The 14,881-nt window shown below is 43.6% G+C and overlaps 1 protein-coding gene across 1 annotated transcript in view; it reads right to left on the bottom strand.

Moving 5' to 3' along the window:
* Positions 1-14,881, bottom strand: part of PRKG1 (protein kinase cGMP-dependent 1) — a 286,803-nt gene that overhangs the window by 196,757 nt on the left and 75,165 nt on the right. The window contains exon 2 of the mRNA XM_014310283.2: positions 10,012-10,125. Coding sequence (XP_014165758.1) covers positions 10,012-10,125 — 114 coding nt within the window. The remainder of the gene's footprint in view (positions 1-10,011; positions 10,126-14,881) is intronic.

The following is a 14,881-nucleotide window of genomic DNA, read 5'->3' as shown; positions in this document are numbered from 1 at the left end:
CTGAGAGCAGACACACAGTGAATTCACAATGCTCATGGCCCACACAAACCCACAGCAGTTCATTAGCTACAACAGAACATTAAAAAAAGAGAGAAAGAATATGGAAATGAGTGTTTCTTTCCACAAGGAATAATTTCTTTCCCAAGTTGTGCTCTTATGCTGTTGAAGGATAAACTGATATTAGAGGACAAAGCTGGGAACACTTTGCCTTTATCAAATTAAAGCAATTACAAACTGTTTATAAAGATGCTTTCATAACATTAGTTTTGTTCTCAGAAAATAAGACTTAATTTGCAAACTAAGCTGGAAAATTAAGATTGGCTCCTCCAAATTTACCATCCTCCAAAAAAACTCACTGCCTGACAAACTGCTCAGTCTTCCTGGTTGATCTCAGCTGCAAACCTTTCCCAGAGGAATTTACAAGTGCACATTTTCAATGGATCTCTGCCACCTCTCCATCCTCCCAGCACAGACAGGAGGCTCCAGGGAGACCTTAAAGCACCTTTCAGTAGCAAAAGGGAGCTTGTAAAAAAGAGAGGGACTGTTTCCATGGTTAGATAGTGATGGGATGAGGGGAAGGGTTCTGAATTTAAAGAAAAGGAGATGTTGGGGATATTGGGGAGGAATTGTTCCCTGGCACAGGGTACCCACAGCCCCTGGATCCCTGGCAGTGCCCAAGGCCAGGCTGGACAGGGCTTGGAGCAGCCTGGGACAGTGGAAGATGTCCCTGACATGTCAGGGGTGACACTGGATGGGATTTAAGTCCCCTTCCAACCCAAACCAGTCTGGGATTTTATTAAATGTTTAAAAAAGCCATCACAAACTCATTGATTCTGGGGTTTTACTGGGTGATAGATTGGCACCAGAGCACCTCTGTGATGAACACATCCATGTGCTGGAATTACACCAATGCATTTGGGAAGTGACCCCAGGAGTGCAGGATTCAGGAGCACCCACCACGAATCCAGCAAGAATGGAACCACTGTTTTCCAGGCACTAATGAGAAAGTCATTAAAACACACATTAAAGCAACCCCAAGGGGCACTGTGCTAATGAGGCTGCTTGCTGCCATGCCTGGCTTTACAGCTATTTTTTATACATTCCCATTGAAGATATCTAGAATATATTCCCATTCCCACTGGGAATGCAGCACATCCCTGCTTTTCTCCTGCCTAAAAATGCCATAAGCAGCTGCAGGAGAGCCTGCCACGCCAGCTGCTCCTGGGGCTCTGGATTACCAGGATGTGATCATCCTGTGCAGTGTATCCCATCCCAGACCTGCCTGCAAGCTCATTCCACACAAATAGTTATGGCAAACCTGGAAGCAAATACATTTGGAAGGAGTTAATCAGGGAAAAAAAATACATTATCACTGATGTCTTTTGTTAATAACCAGGAGGAAATGAGGGCACAGCAAAGCCTGAGAGCCTCCCAGTTTCTTGCAGTAGCTGATGGAGTGATGAAGCATTTTATTCACCCACAATTAAGGGGGATTATTTTAGTAATGAAGCAGGAGTTTAATATCAGCTGTTAAATACAACCATCATCATCTTCCTGGACTTGCAAGGAGGATTTCTTTTAAAACCCCAAAAAACTCTGCAGTAGCAGCAGCCAAAACAAGATTATCTCCTTTCCCAGTGCTCCATAAAGCTGGGGAATTACTGAGTCTTTCTAGATATTACAATGTTTGTCAAGCAACAATTAAAAACACACCAACGATTAAGCAAACACCATAAAGCTTTTACAATTCATTTAAAGCAGGCAAATATTTGTGCAGTCAAATAAAAAAAAAAATCCCAACCAACACTGAAGCATTTGGCTCTCTGAAGATTCAAAATCCTTCATTTTGAAAATGGATTTTTAAAAACTCCCTTTATGACTCCAAGGCTGTCCAACCTGGCCTTGGGACATTTCCAGGGATGGAGCAGGCACAGATTTTTTTTGTTCAATCACAAAGCTGTCATCAGCAATGGCAAACAAATAATTATTACTTGAATTTATGGCCATACAGTGCTGATGGTACGGGATGAATCAGCCCCTTCCCAGGAAGTTGCCAATCTCAGGCATGTAAATTCAAATTACCCCAGTTTTTCAGACACCTGTGCTAAAAGATAGGAAGGGCTTATCCAACATCAAGCTTCCAGAACAAAGCAGAAATCTCAACTCATTCTGAAGCTGTGAGCTTCACTCCAGGTGTATCTTCCCATCCAATAAAAGAAACTCCCTCCCAAAGCAGCTCCTGTGTCCCTGGGCTGTGCTCTGGAACAACAGGACATGGACATTGCTCCATCTCAGGAGATGCACTTGGAGAAGTTTAGGTTGGACAGGAAGGAAAACTTCTTTTCCAAGCAGGTGTCCTGTTGGAAGCCAGGTTGCTGAGAATTTTAGACTTTGTGTGTTAACAAACACTGACCCCCAAGAGACCACTGAGGCTGTGGAGAAGACTTCCAAATTTAAATTATAGAACTGGGATTATGGGTGTGGAGTTTGAATAGAAGTGTGCAATATCACATGGTGGGAAACTTAGAGTTTAAGGTTTTAGCATATAATAATATATATAGCAAGATAGAAGTTTTAAGGCAGAAGCTAATCCTTCTTCTTCATGGGTTTGGGTGCTTTTGTGTAATTAGATAAAGTTAGCATCACAGAGCACAAGTAGCTAGTAATTAAAAGTAAAAATAATATGTGTAATTCCTTAATTAAACAGTTTATCCTTAAAAAACCTTGTGTAGAAAGAGATAAGTCTCGTTTTTTAACTTGTGAGAGTAAATTATTGTAGACCTCACAGTTCATGAAACTGTAATATAAATAAGAACTGATAAACATCTAAGTCCAAACAAAAAACAAAAAAACCATCTCACACATTCAACCTCAACAGAAAAAATTAAAATAAAATTTAAAAAAAAATCCACAGTAGCACCTTTGGGGTGCCAAGACCTGTTGGACAAATCCATGGCTGCCTTACCAGCCCTCTCCCAAGAAAAGGTTGGAGAAGCTTTCCTGAGGTCCTTCCCAAGCAACACAAGCCCAGGATCAGGGGAGGAGGTGTCATTACCACAGGCAGAGCCCCTGAGTTTTTCCTTCATACATAAAGCTGCTTCCTTAAATCAGCTCAACACCTGAATTCCCTCAATTTCCCCAAGAACAAAACCCAACTGTGCTGTGCTAGCAGAGAGGATCAGACAACAATAAATCTGGTTTTGGGATCTCTCGCAATGGAAGAGTCACAGCAGTGCTCAGAAATGGTGAAGGATCACCAAGGCAGAGGCAGAAGAAATTTGAAGCACAAAAAAGACTCTGAAGAGGTTCAAGAGACTCCTCAAACAGGGAATACAGGATCTAAGCAGACGCTAAACAGCATTTAAGTGGAGAATGTGCCTGCCCAAGGAGGGAATGGGGGAGAGGCACATCCCAGCAGTGTCTCTGCTGTGGCACTCGGGTGTGTCTGGGGCTGGGGACATCAGAAATGGGGCTGGTGACACGGACAAACCCACCACGTGCCATTTTCACACCCACTCAGGCAATTTATCCCCACTGCAGGCAGCTCCTGTGACCCCCATCAGCCAAAGAAAATCCCAGTTTAACAGACAGGCTGCGAGTTGGGTGCATTGTGCGAATTCAATCAGCCTCTGCTCCTGCCCTCTACTACAGATAAGTCATGCAGAGTGACCTCAGAGCTGAAAAACAAACACAAGAAATAAAGACAAGCCTATTTCTTCAAAGGCAGCCAGGATTTTGCCTTGCTCAGATCTCTGCCCTTAGCTCCCAGTGCTGTCAGATCTCTTCAGATGTCTGGAGTTCACCTCCATTCCCATCAAAAACAAACCAATCCAGGGTGTCCAGGCCATGTCAGAGGAAAAGACAAGACAGCTTTAAGGTGGCACCTGCACCTTCTGCTGTCTCCATGGACTACCATAAAAAAAAACAATGAACTAACAAAACATAGCTGAGCCTCTCCCCAGGCTCCTCATTGCTGCAGTTAATTAAAAAAGAGACACTATTTAAATCTCATTTCCTCCAGCTGGGTGTCAGGCACGGGCTGTAAAGGGCACAGCTTCAGCAAACCCATTTCAAACACCACTGGCTTTGATATTGTGGAGTAAAGGCTTTTGCAAATAACTTCAGAGGAGTGAATGCAGTTGTCAACATTGCTGTTGTCTGGATGGGTTTTATTGCAGCCTAAAGATAAATAAAAGCTTCCATTCCCAGTCCATTCCAGAGAAGATACAATTCATGAAATATAATGAGTTTTTCAAACGTGCAATACAGAGAACTTGTTGGGTGCCTTTTTTTTTAATTAAAAAGCCTATCTGCAGTTTTGTCAATTTATTTGGTATCCAAATGCTTTTAACACTGGCACTTCAATAATATGAAATCCATCTTGGCCAGGGAACTTCAGATAAATGCAAGTAAACTCCAGCCCTCCTCAGCATCCCAAACTGGGGAAACACTGGCACTCTTTGGAGGTGTCCAAGGAAGGGCTGGAGGTGGCACTCAGTGCTCTGGGCTGGGGACAAGGTGGGCACAGCTTGGACTGGATGATCCTGAGGGTCTTTCACAGCTTCAGTGATTCCATCATCCCATTATTATTGGAACTATTATTATTCCATCAGTTTGTTATGGCTGCATCATTGCCACAAGCAGATGGATTTAAGGTCACACAGTCAACACCATGGAGGAGATCTCTGCTTTTATGGACAGCAAGAAAGGCAGCTTGGGGTGGCTTCATGTCAGCAAGGAGCTTCTAAAAGTGGCCCAAGAGAACAGAAGGCAGTGGTTGCTTTGGTTCTGAAACACAAATTGATCAGTTCTGGGCCTGTCTTGGTGCCAAGTGGCCTTGTGTTCCCCCATTACCAACAGGAAATAGTCTAGAATGAGAAATTTCATATAATGTGGGGCAAACCCAGCCCCTGTGTTGTCTGTTGCATTCTAATCTGGGAAAAGATCACGTCACTGAGCCTATAAATTAATATTTATGGCAAATATTCCATTGCATCCCCTTGTTTATCAAACTGTGTCCAGAGCAAAGCTTTACTGACAACAGCAAAGTTCAGTCACCTCATTTCTCACAGCTGCTCTGGCCATATTTCAGACATCAGCAACATTTTCAGTGACATCTATAAAAAGGGATGAAATGGGAGCTTTTATGAACTAATTATCTGACATCTGCTGTTAATATTAACTAATTCTTCAAGGGTTGCACAGAGAATGCCATCATCTCCTTATAACCATGGTTGAGTGATGAGAACTCAGCTCAATCCACTCTGCAATTAAATCAACGTGAAAAAGATCAACAAATTTCCACAAGTATTCCAGAATAACAGAAACACTTAATTTCCCTGGAATGGTGATCACCCTCCTTCTGTATCAGACACAACAAACAGGCCTTTGTTATTTATTGTTACTTTATCTGCTTGACCATACAGGTCTATAGGGTTTTTCAACATGGATTTAACACTGAAAGTTTTTCCCATAAATAAATAATCAGTCTTAAAGCTGCTCATGATGGCAGAACCTCCAGGTGCTCACCCAGAGAGGAGAAGGCTCCAGGGAGAGCTCAGAGCCCCTGCCAGGGCCTAAAGGGGCTCCAGGAGAGCTGGAGAGGGACTGGGGACAAGTAAGAGTGACAGGACACAGGGAATGGCTCCCACTGCCAGAGGGCAGGGCTGGATGGGATATTGGGAATTGGGAATTGCTCCCTGGCAGGGTGGGCAGGCCCTGGCACAGGGTGCCCAGAGCAGCTGGGGCTGCCCCTGGATCCCTGGCAGTGCCCAAGGCCAGGCTGGAGCAGCCTGGGACAGTGGAAGGTGTCCCTGCCTTGGCAGGGGTGGAATGCGATGGGATTTAAGGTCTCTTGCATTCTGGGATTCTGCAATCACAAAGATGGAAATGAGGAGCCACAGAAATGCCACCCTGAAGATGCTCCTGACGAAGAGAGGGGGGAAAAAACTCCTACTACACCTTGTCCTTTGTCCTCAACATCATTTTCTCATTATCATCCCCTTGGAGGAATAATCCAATCCCATTTTGTCACATTACTTGCAAGACCTGTAAAGGTCACAGTAAAATACAGGCAGTGGAAGGGTGAGTTTAAATTACTTTCTCCCAGGATATATCCATTTATATTCCATTTATCTCCCACCAGGCACACAAGAAACCCGGGATGGCCCAGCCAGTCTGATCTCCATGTTATATCAGAGAGATTTTAATCAAACACTTGAGTATCTAAAAGTCAACTTCCTTCCAAAGTGTGTTTTAAGGAGAGCTGAACAAACTTTACCCTGGCTCCTGTAACTGTTGGAGGAGAATATCTAAAGGCAACATCCTTCTGCAAGGCTTTAACGAGTCTCTGCAGTTTTAATTGGCAACTCGCTGCTGCCTTATTTTCCCCCACAAATTATCCATGTTACCGAGCTCCTCAGAAAGTTCTGTCATTCCTGGGGCTGCAGCAAGCAGTGCAGAAGACTCCATTAAAACAAAAACCAGCAGTTGAAAATTCAAACTCATCCAGGCTTGGCAAGGAAAAACTGAGTTCCCGCCTTAATCCCTCTGCACCGCACCGGGTTTTGTACAATTAGCGCAGCTGGCAAGCACAGCAGCTTGAGGGACTCTTGTGCTGCCTTTTGAGAGTCAGCAGAAGGATTTACATAATTTAGAGTTTAATAACTTCAGCCTCTGCTTGCTTTTTTTATTTTCTTTGCTGGTAGTTCTCCTGAAAACACAAGCTGGTGCCGAGTGTAACTCCCCCGAAATCGTCAGCCTCGCACGGAGATGTTTCTAAGGGATGGTTTTATTTGAATTTTGCCCACAAGAGAATCTATTTCAGGTTACACCACTTCTAAAATAAGCAGAACATCCTTAGAGGATGGACAATCTGCTCCTTCCACAAAATCCAGCCTAAATCACCTGCAAAAACCTGTTCCACACATTATTCTTTAAGAAGAATGAGACTTCTGCACAGTATTAACAGCAGATTAATTTCACTTCCTCCCACATCTTGTTATCAGAATGAAGAACCACAATGTTTTAAACACAGCCCCAATTCAGCTGGGGGGATTTCTGTCTTTATCTTTTTTTGCTGACCTCTCATAGCCCTTTTTTTCCAACCATGTCTCTAAAAACAGCATCGGAGACATCATTTTAGGTGCAGCCATAAAAAGTGGTGTTTTCCTCATTCTGAACCTATTTATTTGTTGGAATCAGGGAGAAAAGTCTGTGGTTCTGCTTTGAATTGCAAGCAGCATCCAGGTTTGCGTTCAGGCACTTAAGATCTCTGGATAATCAATACAGAGAGAGGGAGAAATTACTGCTGATTTGGATTTCACTGAGTGTGCAACGGAAGGTGATCTGTGAACATCAAGGAGTCAGAAACCCTTGACAATTCCATACTTGGAGCAGACTGACCAGTTTCTCCCAGAAGAAGAAAAAACAAACCAAAAAAACCCCCAAACCCTCTACTAATATCTGGAAATGTAAATCAAACACTGCAGAATAACCATACAAAAATTAGATGTCAAAAATTGTACATTTCTCTTAAAAGAAGGCCACGTGCCAGGAGATGTGTCCCTGCCTTCCCCAGGGCTCCTTAACACCCAAGGGTTTGGGTTCTTCCCATGCCCTGCTTGAACTCAAACCCCACCCTGCTTTTATTTAAGACTGCAATGACAGGGAAAAAAAATATTAATAGTGCTCCTGGGGCAGGCTTTTCAAAGCCCTGGATTGCCTTATTAAAGAGGTCATTATGAGACAGGAGTCAGATCAGAATCATTAAATTTTAATGTCTCCTAAATTCTGTTGCAAAGACAAAGCCCTTCCTGCAGTGATTTATAGCTGAAGTTTGTTCCTGCAGAGTGAGCACGAGCTGAAGAGCCCGTGTAGACTAACAGTGAGTAATGACACTAAAATCTTTATTATTTACAAACCAAAGCCAGGGTACACATCAAACCCAGTTCCAGCTGGAGATGTCCACTCAGCTGACACCTCATTATGGCCCAGCTGTAACACAGAGCTCCACACCCACATAAATCCATCCTTCACTCAGCCTCTGCTGCAACTTCATCCTCAGAAAGCAGCACTTAATGTCCCCCTAATGAAATACAGGCAGGCCCAGCAAAACACACTCCTGACACTCTGGAGACGATGGAAAGCTCTCTCCTGAAAACTGGGAAGCCCTGAGAGTTCCTCCAAATGGGAGCTGGATGGTGCTCCCTGACACTTCTTCACCACCAGTGCTGAGTGTCTGCTCTCACTGCAGTCACCGATTTTATTTCTCCAAAAATAAACCTTGGCATGATCCAAGGCTTAGTGGAGTATTTACCACCACTCACCTTTCTAGGGATTTAGCACATTTATTGCTCATTTCCCAAAGGAACAAGCAGGTGTTTGAAGCTGTGTAGGACCAGCTAAGTCAACACCATGGCCAGAGGGGATGTGAGCACCTCCACACCCTGAGCTCAGTGACTGTGAGCTGCAACAGCTCCCCAGGCTCAGTAAAACCCCAACTGCACTGATCTGTGCGCTAACCAGAGAGAAAATTCCTCCAAGTTCCTCGCAGGCCCTGGGAAAGGGATTAAAACCCAGCAGAACTCTAATTACACAATGCTGCTAAGAAAGGAACAAGGGACACATTCCTTTTCCTTGAGGCAAGGATTCTCTGAGTAGTGACCTGACTCCTGCCCCCAGTTTAACCAGGGCAAAGGGATTTGGGACAGCAATCCCACGTGCCAGGCTGGAGGTTTGCTCAGGAGGGGTGTGGAAAAGGCAGTAATGGGAAAAAACCACAGAAAACCTGCAGTGGGAGTGCCTTGCACAAGCAGCTGGGAATGGCCACAGGAACAGAGGGGTTCTGTGGGATTCCACTCAGGTGCCCTTTAGTTCTGCATTCCTAAGGGGAACTAAACAACAGCCATCCCCTCACTGCCTTTTCTAGGCTGTGACCTTTCTCTGCTCTTCCCAACCTTCCCCAGCTGTATTTATCACTCAAACCTGCTGCTTCTCTGAATGTCCACCCTCACCTGAGGTCCCCAGCATTGTGAAAAGGCGAGGTTTGCGCAGGTGAGAACAGAGAACATCAGTCATGTCCCTGAGCCCTACAGAGAACAGCACATCCTGCAGAAAATAATCCATTTATCTGTTCCTGCTTTCTCATTCCTGCCCATTTGTTCTTTTCCTTTCTCTTTTTTTGAAGCACAATTAGGTATTTGGAAAAGGCTTTCTTCTGAGCAGGGACTCACACAGCTCATTATTCTGGCACAAGAATACCACTGGTTTGTATTAGTCAAGTTTGTATTATTCAAGTTTGTACCTCTTGTTTGGATTTTTCTGTACCATCTGTACTCTTTTAACTTCTCCCCCACAGAAGCTTAAAACCACACAACTATTCATTATCTCTCTCTCTCTCTCTGCTTCAGACACCACCATAAACTCTTGTCCTCAAGATCAAGGAGAGCTGTAATATCCTATGTCTGCATCTGAATGCAAATAAAAACCCATTTAAGTCATGCATAGCAATGTGATTTATTTCCTCTGCTTAATTGTGCAAGCCAAGCTTTTATCCAGAACATTCATAAAAGAAAACAGGTAAGAGGAGAAGTGCTGAGGAGTTTAGAGCAGGGGGTCAAGTGCCATCCAGATTTTTTTTTTCCTAATTTATTTTAGTGGGAAAACAATGACTTGTCCTGAACAAAAGCTAAGCTTGGCTTACTCAGTTACCCTTAAAGACTTACACAGGTCAGAAAGAGTCTTCTAGGCAATAAGAAAATAATTACCATGAGATCCAGCAGGAATTGTAAGGAAAACTGTGGTGTAAGCTTTAGGCTTCCTCTGCATGGGGTAGGACCAACCTGAGAGACTGAATGATGCATTTCCTCTGCATCTCCTTCACACAGAGCACCCAAATTCCATACCAAAATCCATGCCCTAAGGAGCTGAAATCACTGAGAAAGTGAAACACCTAAAGAGGCTGCAGCTTTCAAGTGAAGAGATTGAAAAAAACATCTAAAATGCTCTTACTTTTGACAGTAGCTGTCCGGGTGCAGTTGTAGAGGATTGCTAACTCCCCAAAAACTTTGCCAGGTCCCATGGTGCAGAGCTTCACTCCTTCTTTTGTCACTTCAACCTTCCCATCTGTGAGAAAAAGAAAAGAGAAAGACCATTTTAAAAGGGCAATTAAATAATTTCAGACATTTTTAAAGGAAGGTAAAATGTTTTTTGAGATTTAACATTTAAAATTAATTTGATCTCAGGCCAGTTTGGACAAGGTTTGGAGCAGCCTGAGATAGTGGAAGGCGTCCCTGGCCATAGCAGGGGTGGCACTGGATGGGAATTTAAGGTCACTTCTAATCCAGACCACACACAGTAACACCTCACCAGGTCAGAAGGGTTCAGGCATATATCTGCTCACACAGAGTAACAGCCCAACACCTCAGAAGGCTGCAAGCACCTGCCCCTCCTGTGCTTCAGCCCAGCCTTTTATCCCCTCATGCTGATGCACTGCACCTGTGTGCCCTCTGCTCCCTGTGGCATTGGTCAGTGCCCCTGGGCTCGTTAATGGCTCATTAATTTCAATATCACTCACCTGTCCTGCACAGCTGCAGCTCATTAGAATTCACAGAATCTCTGGGTTGGGTTGGAAGAGACCTCCAAGATCATCGAGTCCAACCCAGCCCCAACACCTCAACTAAACCCTGGCACCCAGTGCCACATCCAGGCTGTTTTTAAACACTTCCAGGGATGGTGACTCCACCACCTCCCCAGGCAGACCATTTCAGTACTTTATCACCCTTTCTGTAAAACACTTTCTCCTAATATCCAACCTATATTTCCCTTGGCACAGCTTGAGACTGTGGGACGAGGTTCCACTCCCAATTCCCACGAACTCTGTGCCTACAGAGCATCTGTACGGTCAGGACACACAGTACACCAAACTCAGCGTGAACTTTGTTTCACCTCTTAGACTTACAGGTGAAATTTCCCCCAATTTTTGGTGTTCTAAAAAGAAAAGATTTAGGTCTTTAACACCCCACATGAACGCGGCAGTGAGATGTAATTTTGGTCATTTTCCCTGAGAACACTCATCCATGAGTAACAGAACTATCACAGAGAAAGGAAAATCACTCTGATCCATGGCTATTATTTAATTCCCATCTCTCCACCTCTTGCCTTTCTGAATATCTCGTTTTATGAGGGGAAATCTGCTTTATCAGCTTACCTGCATCATGCTGGGATGTGTGAGGAAGGGTTAAAATTAAAATCCCAGGTTGGATGGAAAGAATGGAGCTCAGGACCAACCTGGGAGGTTGGAAGTGACCCATCTTTTAAATAAAGGATGGTTTGAAAAGCAAGATTTGATAAACAAGAGCCAGGAGAAGAGAAGGAAGAAGGGACAGACATGAGAGGGTTATTCCCAAAAAAAAAGGGGGCAAGGGAAAAGAGCAAAGGTTTCAAATCTTAGCAACTCAAAAACCTCCCCTGGCACCCCAAACTGGGAAACAGCTCCAGGGATCACGGAATACAATCAGAGAACTGAAACACAGACTCATTTAGGTCAGAAAAGATGAATATTTATCAAGCTGAAAGCGGCTGTTTGGTAAATATTATGGCCTAAATGTTACCTGGGCTGTGGGAGTGTAAAATGGCAGCAGTGTTTTCTGTGATAGAGAAGCAGAGCTGGGGGAGACTCAAATATCTTCATTGCAAGTTAATTTTTATGACTATTTTTATAAATGTTTGATTCATTTCTTCATATTAAGTATCAATCTAACAAGAAGCACAAAAATAGGTGTTTATCTCAAAAATGAGCAATATCAACCCTAAGTGGGGCCTCCTACACTTCAGAGATTCCTAAATCATTTTGAAGAATGTCATTTTTTGTTTAACGGAACTGAGTTTCAGCAGCTTTTTCTGCAAAAAGCTCTGCTGGATAAAGCCCTACAACAAAAACCTGCAAAGGAAATTACTTTACCTGACTTTTGGCTCATGGGCTCCAAAGAAAGATGGGCAATTCTGAGCAGTAATGCACAGATGGGATCACATTATTCCCAAGTGTTGGGGAGCACAAGAAACACATTGCTGATGAAATTCAAATACTTGTTTTAAAAGTAAAGAGAAGATTTCCCAGCACGATATTGCAGGTATTAGCAAGATTAGATAAAACAATGCTCTGTGGTTTGGTAATTAATGTGCTCTTTAATTACAATTTATTATCCTGGAGAAAGCCTCCTATTCCCCTGCTGTGTAACTGAGCAATCTGGGACATTAAACACCTCACCATGAGATGCCCAGACCATGAGAAAAATTCACCTTTTATGGAATTAAAAATTCAAGGGACTGCTGTAGGATTTTTCCCATTTTCTTTTCCTACCTGGCAGCCTATCCAGTGCAGTTTTCCATGGAGCAAACAAATTGTTCTGCGGTACCAAGCAGATAAAGGAACCAAATGGAATACAACACAATATTGATCAATTAATGGAGATACATCTGCAGCTTGCCTTGGCATCTCCACCAGACAAACACTAAATAATGCAAGAGATGCTTCTCTCCAGGCAGGAGAATCAGAAAATGCTGCATTTCAGTCCAAATATTGAGCATTATTGAATTCAACATTATATTTAATTTACAGCTTGAGCTGGTTTTGGGGAGCATTAGTTGGCATACAAACAATGCACGTTTCTGTCAGCTGTAAGAAGCTATTCCATAACAATGGGCAATGTGGATGATTTTTCAAACAGAGCATAAAATAAAAATCTTAGTGCCTTCAGTTCCCCAGTTCCAAAGGCTCCAGCCATTTCCTTTCCAGGATGAACATGAGAAGGTGACCAGAGTTAAGGGTCAATAAAAGAGATCGATGCCTCTACAAGCCACCAGCCTGCTCCCAACAGAAACAGCTCCAAAAATCCCTTTAACCACGCAGAACTCAAAATATTTCAGGTTCTGCAGGTCCCCAAGTCTCAGTTCTTTGGTTCTTTATCCTCGGGCACTTCCAGGGATCCAGGGGCAGCCAGAGCCTCACTTCACCCTGTTGCTTTGCAAGATTTGTGGGAGGTTCACTAAAACTTCATGAAATTAAGCTTTTTTTTAATGAAAAAACAGTCCTAGGAGTTGGAGTTGAACGATGCTTGGGGATATTCCATAAAATCCAGGAGGGAACAGCTTCATAAGCCACCAGCCTGCTCCCAACAGAAACAGCTCCAAAAATCCCTTTAACCATGCAGAACTCAAAATATTTTGGGTTCTGCAGGCCACCAAGTCTCAGTTCTTTGGTTCTTTATTCTTGGGCACTTCCAGGGATCCAGGGGCATCCACAGCTGCTCTGGGCAACCAGAGCTTCACCTCATCCTGTTGCTTTGCAAGATTTATGGGAGGCGCAGTAAAACTTCATGAAATTAAACTTTTCTTATGAAAAACCAGTCCTAGGAGTTGGAGTTGAACGATGCTTGGGGATATTCCATGAAATCCAAGAGGGAACAGCTTCCCTTGCTGCCCTGATCCCCAGCAGACATCCCTTGGGCTTCTCAACCAGAGCCTGGCTTTCCCAAATTAAACCCTTCGTGCTAATTACAATGTAGTTGCCAATTTAATTGTGGAGCAATTAAAGTTTTAATTGCTAAGTGGCTGCCTGACTTCAGAGCCGGTCCGATGAAGATGTGCTAAGGCTGGTGTTTGTTTGGGAACACAAACCGGTAGTGGTCCCCATTACTCATGAATTATTCATGGCATTATTCACGGGGTTGTGCCCCGGGCACTGGGAATCCTCCTCTCGGTGCCTGTGGAGTGTTACACTTCACCATGAGGAATATTCCCAATACCAAAACTAAAGCCAGGATTTAGAGGATTTTCTTAAAATAGTGGAAGGTGTCCCTGGTCATGGCAAGGGATGGAACAGGATGAGCTTTAAGGTCCCTTCCAACCCAAATCACCCTGGGATTCTGGACTGAGAAAAAAAACCAGGCTGACACTGAAGAAAACAGGCTTAAAATAGGCTGACAGTTAATTTCCTCTTCTGTGGCTCAAATGGTCCAATTCTGGGAGGTTATTCAGCAATTTACCAGAACACAGACCCTGGCAGAGATTCCCCCATCCCTGGAAGTGTCCAAGGCCAGGTTTTGGATCGCCCTGGGATAGTGCACCCTGGTGCACCTCTGTCCCAGTTTCAGGAATCATGGAAATAGTTCCTGGAAAATCATCTGTACATGGAAAATCATAGAATGGTTTGGAAAGGACCTTCCACTGTCCCAGGGTGATCCTTGGACACTGCCAGGGATGGGGAACCTGTGCTCTGGTGAATTCCTGAATAACCTCCCAGAATGCCAAGTTAAACACAGATAATTTAAACCACAGAAGAGGAAAACCACACATGAATGAAGCACATAAGAACGAAGCAGGATCAATTCTGTCACCTACAACACCACCAGCAAAGCACAGAGGTTTTGTTTGGATGGGGACATTGCAGGTTTTGTCACTCCGAGTCCACCCAATTAAACTTGAAATAACTGGCTTGAAATTAAACTTGAAATCTCTGGTTGAACTGCATGCATGTCCCTCAAATGAATGGAAGGATAAAGTAAATTGCACTCATGTGACTCTCTCAATCAGGAGGATCATTTTTTTCCCCCCAATAATTAAATGGTCGTTTTCTCTTTCCAGGCACAGAAGAAAACAGATTAAGTCGACCTGAGGAACTTGTCAGCCTGTGTGTAATTTATATAATAGACTAAATTTTTTGCAATGCATTATCAGCTCTCCCTTTTTTCTTCCCAGCACTGAGGAAAGGGCACTTGCTGCTTCAAGCCAAAACCTTCCATGACTCCAAATAAATCTGAATTTTAAAGATACAAGAATATCCAAGAGGGCATCTGAGAATCCCAAGTGGATTTCTGTACAA

The sequence above is a fragment of the Geospiza fortis genome, unplaced genomic scaffold (assembly GCF_000277835.1).
Source record: "Geospiza fortis unplaced genomic scaffold, GeoFor_1.0 scaffold284, whole genome shotgun sequence".
NCBI classification, from domain to species: Eukaryota; Metazoa; Chordata; class Aves; order Passeriformes; family Thraupidae; genus Geospiza; species Geospiza fortis.
This window is presented reverse-complemented; position numbering and strand designations above follow the sequence as displayed.